General features: G+C 41.5%; 1 protein-coding gene across 3 annotated transcripts in view; it reads right to left on the reverse strand.

Moving 5' to 3' along the window:
* The window catches only part of Pcsk5 (proprotein convertase subtilisin/kexin type 5), a 424,706-nt gene that overhangs the window by 133,383 nt on the left and 276,151 nt on the right, over nucleotides 1-15,172 (reverse strand). For 2 of the 3 annotated variants that reach the window (XM_060387271.1, XM_060387268.1), the window contains exons 18-20: nucleotides 11,047-11,144; nucleotides 10,477-10,606; nucleotides 9,641-9,756 (exon numbers count right to left, since the gene is read on the reverse strand). In XM_060387271.1, the coding sequence (XP_060243254.1) occupies nucleotides 9,641-9,756; nucleotides 10,477-10,606; nucleotides 11,047-11,144 (344 nt within the window). Of the gene's footprint in view, nucleotides 1-3,840; nucleotides 6,666-9,640; nucleotides 9,757-10,476; nucleotides 10,607-11,046; nucleotides 11,145-15,172 lie in introns of those variants that run through there. The other variant, XM_060387273.1, reaches the window with a different exon arrangement.

Here is a 15,172-nt window from a genome sequence, read left to right on the forward strand (position 1 = left end):
GACTTCCTGTCTCTGAGGAAGTCTCATCATGTGATCATTTCCATCCTATAGGAATTCAAGCCATGTCTTCTACCATGATGCAATGCGAAACAGGAGTGGGGATGGGTCTGTGTATATGTGACTCAATAAGCCAACGTCACGTTGGTTGGCCTTCTTAGCTCCCAGAGTTGTGCTAAATAAACCTGTTGTCTTTATGAAGTATGCAGCTTCAGGTACTTTGTTATTGAAATGGAAAGTAGATCAGCAGAGATGGAGTTTAAAGCAATAAGACTAAATGCTCTGTGGATGGAGGAGAGAAAGCACAGACAGGATTTATATGTTGCTTTTCTCTATGAAGTATCCTTCCAGTTCTTACCTCCCTGAGACGTGGCCTTTGGAGTGAATGGTGACCCTCCTTTTCAAGGCATTAAGATCCCCAAGCACTTACCTGCTCTAACCCCTGGCAGTTCGACATTGTATCAATCATTAAAATTCACCTTCATCCTACATTAAACTTAATTATACATGATTCCTTAAGAGTGCAGTTACAACTGACTAGTTTGACATGTTGCAATTTACAGATATTTAATTAAGATATCATTTGGATTTTGACCTTTGCGGCTTTATTTGTGCACATCAGAGCCAACTCTATTTGTAACGTTTCACGCTATTTTGAGATGCCCTTGGCAGGGTTGTAAAAGGACAAGGGACATCAACACTTCCTTGGTAAAGTGAGCTTGTTTCTCTGGACTCCCAACATGTTTCATGTCCCTTTATATAGTCTCATGTTATAGCTGAGTCTTTTGCGTGTATTGCTTCATTAGAAAGTCGGTCTGGAGAAGGTAAGAACCTCAGAGGTTGGTGTGTGGCAGAGACACTACCCTTTGCATTTATTTGGACTTGTAAGTTACAAAAAAGGGAAAGCCAAGTTCAAAGGGTCAGTGTACTTTCTATCCTCTCTCAGGAAAAGATTCCTGCTCACCTTGAAACGTGTAATATGATCTTAATGTACTCTGGCACTCTTAAAAAAGGAAGCAGGGTGGAGCACAAGGGTGATGTGGTGGCTTGAGGCCTGGCCATGCCTTCTCCTAGCAGCAACTCTTGGGTCAGAAAATTCATCTCTGTGCTGACTTTTTTATGTGTCCGATTAAATAAAACCATGCCCTTCTTAAAACATACAATATTTTGTACATAAAAATATTGACACACGTTTAAGGAGCTTACAATATGAACCTTAGAAAGTGTGTCTGGAATTTTCTAGAAATATCTTTTGTTGCTCAGAAAACAAAACAACAGCCACACACAAACAACGGCCAACTGGAAGAGATTTTGTTAAGCAAATCCCTCAGGAATAACCTAGCCAAAGCCAGGCATGGAGGTTCATGCCTACTAACTCAGCACACGAGAAGGTAAGGCTGGAGGAATGCTGAGTTTAAGGCCAGCTTAAACTATAGTGTGAAAGTCTGTCTCAGAAGTTAAACCAATCAACCCAAGGGAAAAACCAGCCAAATCATCTCCTGAAGTCTTTTGGAGGTAGAGGACAGGATACCATGCCACCACTCACACTTGGCCTGCTGCATAACTGCCTCTTTCCTGCCAAAGAACAGAATCTGGCTGGATCGTCACCTCTAGTGATGATGAGAAGACGTGGTTATATGGATTAGAGTCTGCTCCTATGTGCCAAGGAGGTCGCATGGGCCACAGTGAAATTCACTTCATCTTGGCTGTGCCAGCTGAATATGTCAAAGGCTCTAAAGGGCTCTGTGGAGAACTTTGGATTTTATGGGCTGGCAACTAGAGCATCTGGAAACAGATGTTAACCAGAGAAGAGAAGCAGGCTTGTGCTTTCTGTGTCATGTACTTATTCTGAGTCTAGGGCCCAGAGCCCAGCGTAGGCTAGGCAAGGTCAAGCTGCAGCTGGCCTTGGTTTCCCATTGCCATTTTGTATTAGAGCATGGATAGAGGTAGCAGCCAACTGGCTAGAGCAGTTTAAGGTTGCCTCTGATCTCGGTTAGCATGCTGCTGTCTGCTGATATTCTGGGTGAGGCTGGATGATGATTCAAGCACTGTGAAGAACATATAGTTCTTCATGTCAGCAAAGTGGGAGTTTTTCTACTGGGGTATTTATGGGTGGGAAGGGTGCAGAGAGTAGGAGCTGTGTATTCCCATACCCGAATGTGCCTGCAGTGTTGATCAATTGACAGAGAAACTTCAATACACTAGGCACAAAGGCAACCAGCTCTCTTTACTACTAAGTTTATGGCTTGCAACTTCCTGATAAGCCTGGGAAGGCCACTTTGGATCAAGGGCTTCCATTGGCATGGGACTTGAGAACTTTGCAATTGTGATTAGGGTTGGACTGAGCAGGCTTGAAGGACTAGTGGCAAATGCAAAGGAGTAGTTATTTCTTGACTTCACCATTGTAAGTCAAACTAACACATTTTGTAGCAACGAAGTAATCAGATTAAAACCACGAAAGCACCTTCTTGACCTGAACCTTTTGCATGTGGCAAAAGGGTCTAGGAGCTAGACAGACTCCCTAATAGGCAAACAGATAGGAAGAGGGGCCATGAATAGGTAATAATGATAATTAACTTCCAAGATGGTTGGCTTCTTCACCATCCTTTGAACTTGATATAAAAGTCTGGTAGCTGAAGCAAAGGCCTTATGTTTTTGTTTGTTTGTTTTTTCCTGCCAATAGGGCCCCTGCCTATGGACTGGCTCAACAAGTTCAAGGCTGGATCAAAACATGTATATACAACAGTTGCTGTCAATCAGCCATCTTGCCTTTCTTCAAATTGACCAACCTTGAATTAGAGAAGATCCTTCAAGGACTTTAACAGTGCCAGCCCTTAAGGAGAAGCTGGACTTTGGCTTCTCAAAATTTGCCTTCTGCTTCACAGATGGTCTTTTTCTCTGTGCCTGCTGCATGTGTGTTCCTCACCCCCAATGGAAGCCATTCCTAAATTGCTGATTCTGTCTGCTCCTGGGTGAGAGTTCTCAAGCTGCTACCTGTCCTGCTTGACAGTCTCCCTGTCTCTTAATTCTTTAACTGGCAGAGAAAACAAACTCGATCATGACCCCTTGACAGTCCCAGTCATGGACCAATTCTACTTCTACATGCTCCAGCAACTCAATCCTGAGCAGTCCAGCCTAAACTTCACCCAACGACCCACCTACAAGGTCTGCGACCCACTTCAACTTTATTATTGTGATTCTGTTGTCTCAGTTAGTTGAGAGCCTATATGCTCCAGTTTCCTGATGGGTAAACAGAAGAATGTGTGAGGCTATGTGCCCATCAGAATAGATGTTACATTCTCATAAAGTGTGCCACATGGGAGGTGGTCACTAAAGTTAATTCCCTTTGACTTCACATTGGGACTGTGTGACTGCAGAAGTTCTCTCTTATACCATATACATTCTCTGATGTTTCAATATGGCTGGAACTCCCCTTGATGCTTTGGCTGATTTCTCATTCTTCTCTCTGTACAAATAGCAAGTAATGACACACCAGAGGAATGACTGTGTCTCAAGCAGGGTCCACAAGAGTATACATCCACTACTCATTTTAGCTCATTTCCCAGTCCCACTCAGTGGTATGTCTCAGAGATTTCTTGGACAAACTCACTCTTTAGGTGTTTAGGGTTAGCCACTGGCAAATTTATGTAAGATGCCAGCAAACTGAACCTTACCTTTCAACAGCTTTTACACTTACTACATCCTTGCTCACCTCCCCCCACCTCCATTTGTCTATACAGGATTGACTCAGTTCTCCCCACGCTGGAGACCATGTAGCTCCATCTGGATAGAGACTATGTCAAGTTTTAATAGATATTTTTTATTGTTCTTCCCCCAAATGAGATTTAACATATATTGCTGCCCAAATGTCACCTGTTCTGTATGTCATTTCCCTCTCCTTCCAATTTCTACCTCTCTTTCCATTTTTTTTCTATCTACTTAGATGCTTCATTCATACCCACTGTCCCTTTACATTCTGCTTCCATATGGAAACAGAGCACTTTCTCATCCTCTAAGCCTTTCAGAGATGTTTACACATCTCTGGGTATGAAGAGATCGAATAAACAGGAACTTAGGTTAATTTAATAGAAAAAATAAAATATGGGATAACATTGATTTTGGCCAGTATCAATTACAACTGTTCTATATTTTACAAAAAAAAACCCAACTGAACATTTTACACATGTACAGTATTTTTCAGTAAAGTGGATTTGGATTTAACAACAGGTCACTATTAATTAGTGAATTAAAAATCAAAAGACAAAAGAAAACAGAAAATAGAGGACTTTTGTCTCCAGAGCATAAGAGCATTTGTCACGTCTCTAAACGTTGTGCTATCCATTACATATACTCATTATGAATATATATTTATACATAATATATAACATTAACATAAACTTTGAAAGCATTATGTTCTAGTTAATAATGTCATGGAGATAAATGAGGCAGTAACACACTCGTAGTAAAACTGGTATTTCTGTGATGTGCACCTGCATGGTCAGTGGGAAATGGACCCCAGTGAATTTCCTGTCATACTGGTGGCTAACTGTCTAAGAACAAAGAAATCAGTTTTATCTTTTGTTTCGTTGTGACCTTGTGCCTCTAACAGTATAGACTTGCCTAATCAACTGGATTTTTTTTTCTTCTTTCTTTTTTTTTTTTGCAGGCAAATCTATTCTACCATCTGCCTGGCCCATGTTTACATTTGTTCATTTAAAGTCTCTGTGTTTGAATGTCAGAAGAACATTCTGACCAGGATTCCCTTTACTCTTCAAGTCAGAAGAGCCTACAGTGTTCTAAAGAGGAAAAGTTGCTCAGAAAACCTGCCAGTTCCTTAGTTACTAATGAATCACATGACTCAGTAACATCACGATGCTATTAAAGGGTTCACCAGACCAACTACTCATTATCTTCCTGCAGCTAGAAGTGAACTTTGCTGTCTAGAGATGTTTTCAAGGTAGGCTGTTTACTACTTGTTTATGTGAACAGGGCCTTTCATATCTACACCCCAGCTCCTTCCCAGGATCACCTCTCTCTTCTTAGCAGTGAAGCCTCATCTCAGAAATGCAGCTTCCCAAAGCTTAGAGATTGGAGATTCCTCGTCATGTGCCAAGTACATGAGGTCACCATGGAGACTTGATAGGAAAAGCAAAGGTGTGTAATATCAGTTACTCTTAGAGGAACTGCAAAACAGATTGATCAGGTTTCGGTATTTTCAACCACAGATTCAAAGTAGCTTCTCTATAGTTCAGTGTTCTAGATTCCATGAAATGTTAACGGAGTCGGAGAAAAACCAGTGAATGCATTTTGAATCAGAGGACAAACCAACCCCAGCTCAGTGACATTCAGTGGACAGGTGCATGAGAACATGGCCTCAGTCATAGAAGGACAGAAGAGTGAGGAAATACAGAACCAGGAGGGTACAATCATGCCACCCACATTCAATTTCCAGTTTTATTTTCTTAAAATGACAGGATGAGACACCTAGCGATAAGCACCATTGAGAAATACTGTTCCACCAGTGTAAGCATGAGCTTAAATATTATTTAAATAAATTCCATTTCTTAAAAAATACAGGACCTCTTAGGAACTTTTGACCAGAGGGAGAAATTTCCTGCATCATAACCCAAATGCTCGCCACCGTGACAAATGTAATTTCTGATGACAGTTAAAAAATGCCATGGGGGTGGGGGTGGGGAGATAATGGCTACATAGCACCAAGAGATTGTACAGGGTCTACAGAGTGACCCTCTGGGCTTCAGGGGACCAGGATCAGCCTTCTGGGTATCACATGCTTCTATCGTCAGTTTGACTCTACAGAGCAATCCATTTTACCAGCTGTGTGAAAAAATAACCCAGCTGACAGCATTTGAAAAGCCAGTGGCGGAAAGTCTACCCAGTGAAGCCAGGGGAGCAGACTTATCAGGTAAGAAAAGTACAAAAGGCCAGAATACATGTGTGGGGAGTAATCACCGTGGAACCGTGAAACACTGAGACACGGACGCTGAACACACTCTGCTGTGTGTTTTCAGTACTCTAGGTCCAGTTTCCTGTCTTTCCCCTGGCCACAGACTCAAGCCAGAAAAATGACTGATGTAAGAGCTTTCTGTTCATTCTGATCTATGTGTGTGCTTGTGATGTTTTGGAAAAAAAGTGTCTTTCAGGCATTTTAAAGGAGAAACAAGTGAGTGAATGCAAAGGAATAAAATGGACCTTCAAACCAGGGCAGGAAATCAAATCATTACTTTAACGTCAAATTTTGGCATCAAATACTTTGGTTATACAATACTGTCTCTGTGATTTCTGGCTGTTTAATACTAAACATCCAGTTATAAAAGGTAGGCTTGTTGTAGTTTTATTTATTTTTTTTTCTATTGAAGTTTTGACAAAATAGTTCACCATCTCCCTGCACAAACTTCAGAGAGAGAGAGAGAGAGGAAAAAAAAAGAGAGCAAGAAAGAGAGAGGTGGTTTGCATTTTTTGGCTTTTTTTTCTCTTTAATAATATGGAATGATCTATAAGTCTACACGAACAAGGATCTAAGGTGGCTGCTCAGCCTTGAAATGTACATGTTTTGCAGCACAGTTGTTGTAAAACTTTCCGCTGACACAGATTGTTCTTTTTCACAAGCATACAGAAGCCTCCTTCCGCCCAGGACTCTTCCGTTGCTTTTCCGGAAGTCAGCAAGAGAGAGGGGAAGTGGAGTCGAGAGCAGCAGGACACACCGAGGGAGGTTTTGATTGGCCAAAGAGGTAGATTTGGGGGTTTGCAAGAGGTCATTCAGGAGCAGGCAACAAGGAGGGAATTTGGTCCACCCAAAGTGATTTCAGTCAACAGCAGTGGTTTCAAGGAGAAATATTGTAGTCCAGCAGTAAATGTGATTGGTATCCATTTGTGAAAGAAAAAAAGAGAGCGGAAAAAGAATAAATTAGAAATCAATAATATCACAAGCAAGGAACTTTTCTTCTCAGAAATATTGAGAACAGAAAATATACAGTCATTTGTACCATATTTCATTGACTCCAAGACACAATGCATCTGAGACACAAGGTTTAAGATTCACTGTTATTTCAGCATCACAGATGTAATAATGCTTGCACTGTGATACCATATTCTGTTGGCAATTGGAATTTTAATTTTAATCTTATTAACAGTATGTGAGTAGTTCATTTGAACTGTTTTTAAATGACACCTGCGAGCCAGGATTCAGAATGTACATTCCTGTGGCTAAGTCTCACTCACAAAGAGGTATGACACATATCCCATCAACCTGACGGTCAAAAGCAATAGTGAGTTGTCATGAATGAACAGACATATCTGAGTTTGGAGATGGTAAACTGCGAAACAGTTGTCTTGGAATCACGGAAATATGGCAGTTGGAAAGGAGCAAACTCTAGTCCTTTAGACCATTGATCATGTAACTGAAGGCTCAAAGGACCTCATTCTTCAACAGGCCTGAAAGTGGCCTCGTTGCAAACTACAGCTCTCCTTTTTTTCACTGTAGCCCACAATCCTGACATTTTCCTTTGACCACGCTGCCATTTGGTACAACTTAGCCCTTGGCCAGCATGTCTTAGCAAGGTGGTTAGGGCTTCATTAGGTGTCTGGTACCATGTGCTAGAGGTGATGGTCAGGGTAGATGTCCTGTGACTGTCACTGACTGTAGTCCAATATAAAAGCATGTTCTGGCACCTGACAGCTGATACTTACATGGCCCTGGTGCCCTCCACTGTAGGCGTCTCACCCCTCAGTGGTGCACTGAGAATTAGCCTTGGCAGGATCTAAAGGTACAGAGTGGGGTGGGCCCAGCCTACCTGTTCATCAGGAACACGATGAGGACGAAGCCGCCTGGATATTTCAAGGAGATAAGACTACAAATTACCTCGTATCAGTGTTCCCATGGGCTCCCTTCCTGCTGTGCCCTTTCGAGGTTCCTAATAGTGAGCCGTGGAGTGACCATACAGCATCTTCTTCATTTTGTGTGGAGGAGAGAAATAAGCCCGAGGTCTGGAGATCTGAATACAGCCTACAGACTCTGAACTCCACATTCTGCCAAGCTGCCTTTCCCTAGAGCTTGTGACCAAGACTATTCCAAATGCGGTCTCCAAAGACATGTTGAACGATAGTTCAAATACGGTTGTTTTCTCTATTGAAATACATTTGGCATGCGAAGTTCAGGTACAATGTTGAGGGTACCCCCACCATGAATTATGTAGGAGATCAAAAGCTAATGTTGGCATCGAAATAATCAAAATGTGCTGAATGCACCATTGGAACCAGTGAGTGCAGAGAAGAGAGAGAACCTGGCACTTGCCAAACTGGTAGAGAAAATGGTTCCTTAACCTGGGCTGCAAATCGGAAACACTTAAAAGTTTCTAAAAATATCTACATCATATTATACCCTGCCCAATTTAATCAGAATCATTGGGGATGGCGTGGGTCCCAGAATTTGGATTAAAAACCATTAATGGCAGGAAAAGCAGACTGGCCCAATACTCGGGAGTCTTAAGTTCTAAGTTTGGCCTGTCACTTTTCAGCATCACATGTCAGGTTTTCCTGCTAGAAGATTGGAATATTAATTCCTAGCCTGTATGCATCATGAAACAGTCTAATGCCACTTGATTAGGATTCAAATATCAAAACAATAAAAAAATTCCAAATTATCAGAGAGTGGCTAGTATTAGGGAATATTTAAATGATTAATACTATCGTATTATTAAAATGAAGCTGCCCAAGAGTTTTTAAAACATATGACTTAGGAAGATGTTTATGCAAGATGCTTAGCGATCAAGGGAAGGTATAAAGCCCTAGTATGAGACATCAAAAAATCTGGAAAAAGTCTATATGAGAACAAAATGGGAAAGAAACAATTCAAAACCAACCAACCAACCAACCAGAAAGGACTACATATTATATGACCGTAAATATAAGATGTTTTTCAAAGAAAGACCCCATGGAGACAGTTTTAAAAAAAGTCAAGATTTCCAGGAACTGGGGGAAGGCAGTATAATTAATGGCAGAACAGAGGGGAGTTTTAGGGCATTGAAACCATCCTGTGTGATGTGATAATGGTACAAACATGTCCTGTATGCTTGCTCAAACACAATAAATGTATGGGGCTAAAATATATACTAATGTAAACTTTGGACTTGGATGATAATGATGTGTCATTGCAGGCTGTGGCAAATGTAACACTGTGTTATGGCTGTTGACAGTGGGGAAGGCTATGCTTGTGTGTGGGCTTGGAGCTCCCCTTTCTATGAAGGGGGAGCTGCCCTGAAAAAAATACAGTTTATTAATTAAGACAACTAACTGGAACCATCTTGGGATTTTGAGAAAAAAAAGAAACAAAATGGGATGATGGGATGCAGTGGTACACACAATCCTAGGATCCTAGGGGACTGTCGTAAGAGGACCATGAGTTTGAGTCCAGCCTTAGCTACACAGTCAGATTCTGTTTCTAAACAATGGTAACAAGACAATACCGAACAACATGACCCGTTAAGGATGTAAATTCAAGGTGAGTGAATATCCACAAGATACTGAGCATATCCTTTGAGCTGCATGCTTGTTAGTTTCTTTATTAAGATGGAAACGTGTTAGCCTGCAAAGATCACAGATCAGATCACATAGCTGTACTCACCATCCTTGCAGATGGCTCCCATCTGACACGTTCCTAAGTCTAAAAGATACCCAGTGGGGCAGCTGGAACAGTTTTTGAATCCTGGGCCATTGCATGTCAAACAGCTGTTATCACATCTAGGGACAAAATGCACAGTCATTGAATCTCTTACCCATCCGCACGGAGAGAAGTTATATTTACCACAATCCCTTAACAGCTTCAAATTAACTCTCCCTTTTAAGATGACAAAAAAAAAAATCTTTACTTACAATAGCTGTTAGATTTGAGAACATTAGAGAAAACATGGCAGGTAGACACTGCTGCCTAAGGGGACAAAGCATGGCTTGGAAATAGAAATACTATTTTAAAAGCTCTAAGGTATGTGTGAGGGGGACTCAGGAAGGTGGCTTATTTGGTAAGGTTCAGATCCCCAACACCCATGTCAAAAGGTAAGTATAGTATAATCCCAGTGCCGGGAACGGAGACAGAACCTGGGGGTTTGTGCATGACCATCTAATAAAACTAGTGAGTGATCCTGCTCAAACAAACAAACAAACAAACAAACAAAAAATAAAAGAACAATTGAGAAAGACACTCAATGTTGATCTCTGGTCTTCAGGTGCTTACTACCAACACACACACACACACACACACAAACTTTAAGGTGGCCCTGAGGCATTAAAAATAGCAGACAACATGACCCAATTCTGCAGGCCAATGTCCAGAGGCCTCTGTGACCGAATCATACTTTGTCATTAAATATTCTCAGTTTTGTCATTATTTAGGACAGCCCTCGTGGAAGACAGCCCTCATAGGAACTCAGTTGTCCAGTGCTAAAGTCAGAGCAGCGGGCTTACCTCTTGCAGGATTTGTATCCATTCTCTGAAGACTGGTCCAGGTAATGGCTCACACTGCAGCTCTGCACACACCTTCCCTCTTCCATGACATAGCCCTCAGTGCAGTTAATGCACCCATCTGCTCCGGCCCCTTCAGTGCGAGGCACATGCAAGAAACAGGGAAAAAGGAAAGCCTCAGGAGAGGCTGAAATATGTGATTCCATTGCAGTCTGTGATAGCCACGCCCATCTGCCACCATCCTAGGTCATAATTTTGTCTTCTCTTTTACTTGCCTTCAGTGGGATTGGGAGGGGGCTCTTTTGTTTTTAACTGAACCTATCTGTCAAGAATTCCTGTCCTTCTGCGAAGGAGATGCCACTGGGATCTTTAAGTGTCTCAGTGAGGACAAGGTGCTGATGGCCAGCTTTCTGTGACAGCTAGTGCAGCATTATCGGGAGAAACGTGGCCCTACACACTTACTTGAAATATACACTTACTTGAAATGTACTGAGTGCTGCGTGAAAGATGGCTAGCGCCAAATAAAACCAAAACCACAGGCAGGAAAGTAAGGGGAGAAGTAGGAGAAGGTACCAGTGCAGGTGGCGCAGAAGCGGTGGCAGGGCTGGCAATCGTGACCGCTGAAGAACTGTCCGTCCTCACAGGTGACAGAGCAGCGGGATCCCTGAAGGCTGGGAGACACATGAACAACCTATAAGCAGACTGTTGTCAAAGTGGCAGTGAGGTATAGACTAGATATGTACCAAATACAGTCCCCTCGGAGACCAGATGTTTGGTGGCTCTGCAAGACAAGGACACTGGCCCTAGACCACTCTTGGTACTTGTAATAACATCTGCAGCACTCACACACCCTGCTAAGCCCATGGGACATTGTGCTGAATCTGTCACACAGTCTGGCATACTTCAACCTCACTTAAACATCACCTAACGGAGTCTTGAAAAGTATTGGCAAGGGGCTAGCTAGAAAGACGGCTCAGTGGTTAAGAGCACTCGCTGTGCTGGCAGAGGACCTGGTTTGGGTTCCTGGCAGCCACAAGACTGCTCACAATGTTCTGTTACTCCAGTTCTAGAGGATCTGATACCTTCCAGCTTCTATGGGTATTCTGTGCACGTGATGTATATACACACATGCAGGCAAAACACCCAGACATACACACACACACACAAAAAAAACAAAAACAAAAACAAAAAACAAAATAAGCACTCAGATGAAACAATTCTATAATTGGCAATATCCTACTTTTTGTTTGTCACTTTTGTTGTTGTTGTTGTTGTTGTTTTTTTCAAGACAGAGTTTCTCTGTGTAGCCCTGACCTGTCCTGGAACTCAATTTGTAGACCAGGCTTGAACTCAGGATCAGTCCTTGAGCTCACAGAGATCTGCCTCCCCAGTGCTGGGATTAAAAGTATGTACCACCATGACTGGCTAAAGATAGATTTTCTCAGGTGGTTGTGAGCCACCTGATGTGGGTTCTGGGAATAGAACTCAGGTCCTCAAGACAAGAAGTATGTACTCTGAAGCACTGAGCCATCTCTCCAGTGTTCTTTGCTATTTTTTGTTAGTTTATTCACTGAAGCCACTCTAATGAGTAATTAGGCAAAGTGCAACTTTGCAAACATCTTGACTCTTCTTCGTTGTATATTTTTTCGTTATCCCTGCAGGTATTTATACAATATAAAGTGATTTGCTGAAGTTTCTACTTCTCCAGCTACTGCTATGAGACATATTTGGGTTCCTAAAATATAGAACAAAAAAATAATTCTTTCAAATGCCTGTTAGCTGTGATATTTTTCATACCTACAGTTTAATTAATTAACTAATCAATCAATCAATCAATCAATCAATCAATTATTTCTTGAGACAGGCTCTCACGTATCCTACCCTGGCCTTGAACCCCCTAGCTATGCAGCTGAGGATGACTTTAAGGCCTCCATACCCATGTATGGAGATCACAGGTGCATGTCACCATGCCAAGCTTACAGCTTGATTCTTAAACTTAAAAACATACATAGAATTTGTGTTATTTCATATAAACTATTACTGAAGGGTGCCTGGAAGAGAGCAGGTTCAGTCTTGTTATAAAATTGATTTGATTGGACAGTGTGTGTGGAACACGGTCAAGTGGTTTCTATTCTCATATATTCTTTATTATTCTCCAATTTATATCTTAGTTGTCTGCTTTATATATGGTTATACTAATTTTGAAAATTGAAATTTACTTCACCCTCTGCTCATTCAAGAAACTGGGAAAGTACAAAAATACAATAGCTGAAGAAAAGAATCATAAATGTCCTGTTAGCATTTTAATTCGTTTTCTTCTGGGTATTTAGGTAAGGGTATTTTCTCTGCTTTGTTCTTAGCCACTATTTTAAAATTCATAGGTCTTCTGAGGTCAAACCATCAGCCAAGAAGCACCTAGGAAAAAGCCTCTATGTGACGAAGGACAGTTTTTCCCAGAGTACGTGTCATTCTCAGGGCCTGCTGGCCTGTGGCCAACAAAGATCTCATTCCCTTCCTCCAGCCCCAGAGAAAAGCATAGTGCATCAAACAAATCCTTTTGTGGTATGAAATAAGGACCACTCCAAAAAAATGTACCACAGTTTGAGAAAAGATGCCTTGGCTCTCTAAGAAAGGACAGGCGTTCCGAGCTTGGCTTCCATTCAGCAGGAGACAGAGGCTGCACTGTGCAGGATGGATGAAGGAAGGGTGGGCACAGAACGCGGTCACTGAACTCTGAAGCTGTCGGCTGCTTCCAAGACACAGGCACCCCGAGGCCCACCAGCCCATCTCAGAACTACCTCCATTCCTTTTTGGCCTAAACCAGCTAGGTCAGGCCTGTGCTAGTTACTTGGTTATGGAGCCCCTGAGATGAGGCTAGTGCTGTGAAGAAACTGAATTTTAAGTTTTCATCCAATTTCAATGAGTTTATGTCTGTGTTTGAAAAATAAAACTGCACCAGGTTCAGTCGTTGGCAAACTTCTCAGCACATTTGGAATAGAATGGCTTTATAAAATTTTCTCTCTCAATTAGGTTAAAAACAGGTTAAATACAGTGTTTTTCTCATAAAAATTATTGCCGGGTCTTAGACATATGTTAAGACCACATATACCACACTTCAAAGACTTAATAAAACAAGAAAGATGTAAAGTAACTCACTAATAGTTTTCTTTTATGTTGGCCACATATTGTAATGATATATTTTGGATATATTAGGCTAAGTAAAATATTCTATTAAAATCATTTCCCTTAAAGCTTTTTTTTTTAAACCACTTTTAATATGGCTACTGGCTCATTTAAAATTACATACATGGCTCTCATATTTCTCCTGTGTGTTCTGCTTTAACTTGCTCCATAAAATGTTCTCTAAGAAATAAAAAATAAGTTTAGGAGTCTTTTATTCCCACGGACTAATTATGTACCAGATGTAACTAGTTCATAAATGTTCTCAGATTATCCCGGTTCAGCAAAGTAGACGGTATTCTCACCACTTTATAATGAGAATAACGGAAGACAACAGCAGTTAAGTGACTTTCCCATGATCACAATTAATAAGTAGTGGAAAAAGGTTTCTACCTCACCATTTCATTGTTCCTTTAAGACAAATTAAGTGCAGACAGGGGAGATGGCGCAGCTGTTACAAGCACTCACGGGCTGCTCTTCTAGAGGACCTGGGTTTGATTCCCAGCACCCACATGGAAGCTCGCAACAGTCTATACTTCAGGCTCAGGGCACTGGATGCCCTTTTCTGACCTCCATGGGCAACAGGCACATACATGATTAAGAGATACACAACAATAAAAACATACATACACATAAAATAAAAATGGAAAAGAATCAGGTAGTTGGGCAGACTTGTATTTATCAAGATTATCAGATACCGAGAAGCAAGGCTCTAAGTAACAAAATGTGCTTATGAAAATAAAGAACAAGGCCACACATCATCAGTGAGTGTAAATAAGGCTCCAATACTGACGTGTGTCAAGAGTACCCACCTGTGAGCTGCCCACAGTACACTATTTTACTTTTAATGAAAGACAGAATGAAAGAAATGACCCATCACTACCTAAAAGGAACTGTAGAACTCTAACGCCACATAAAGCCAGAGCCCAGCATGCGACTTGGCATAGATGTGTTTGATCTCTTCCTCAGGAAAGAGACTCCATGTTCATTTGTGCTGTATATTGCTCTCTTGCAGGCTACCAAGTACCAGCTTTAGCAATGAACAAGTCATCAATCTGAGGAAAAACATCTCCTGGCGTCAACTCTATGTGTATACCACAGACAGTCTAATGGAATCGAACCTGAGGTACTTAAGATAAGCAAATGACTAGGTATATATGGGGAAATAATAAAGATAAGAGAATAAGTTTCCACCACTGAGAATTTAATCAGGCAGATTAAATAGCATTTGCCAGCACTATCTGCCCAGCCATTCTTGACTAGTACACGCAGGTCAAAAGGACGCTTTTCAAATGGTCATTTTAATGTATATCTGAATCAGCTTTCTTTTAAAGAGATCACTTTAATTTTTTTGTATAGGTTTCTTTATTTCACGTGTTTGAGTGTTTTGTCTGTGGATGTCAAAAGGGGGGTCCAGGAACTGGAGCTACAGATAATTGTGAGCCACCATGTGGGTGCTGGGGATCGGTCCCCAGGTCCGCTGCAAGAACAGCAAATGCTTTTAAACCGCCGAACCGTC

The sequence above is a fragment of the Meriones unguiculatus genome, chromosome 1 (assembly GCF_030254825.1).
Source record: "Meriones unguiculatus strain TT.TT164.6M chromosome 1, Bangor_MerUng_6.1, whole genome shotgun sequence".
In the NCBI taxonomy this organism is placed as follows: Eukaryota; Metazoa; Chordata; class Mammalia; order Rodentia; family Muridae; genus Meriones; species Meriones unguiculatus.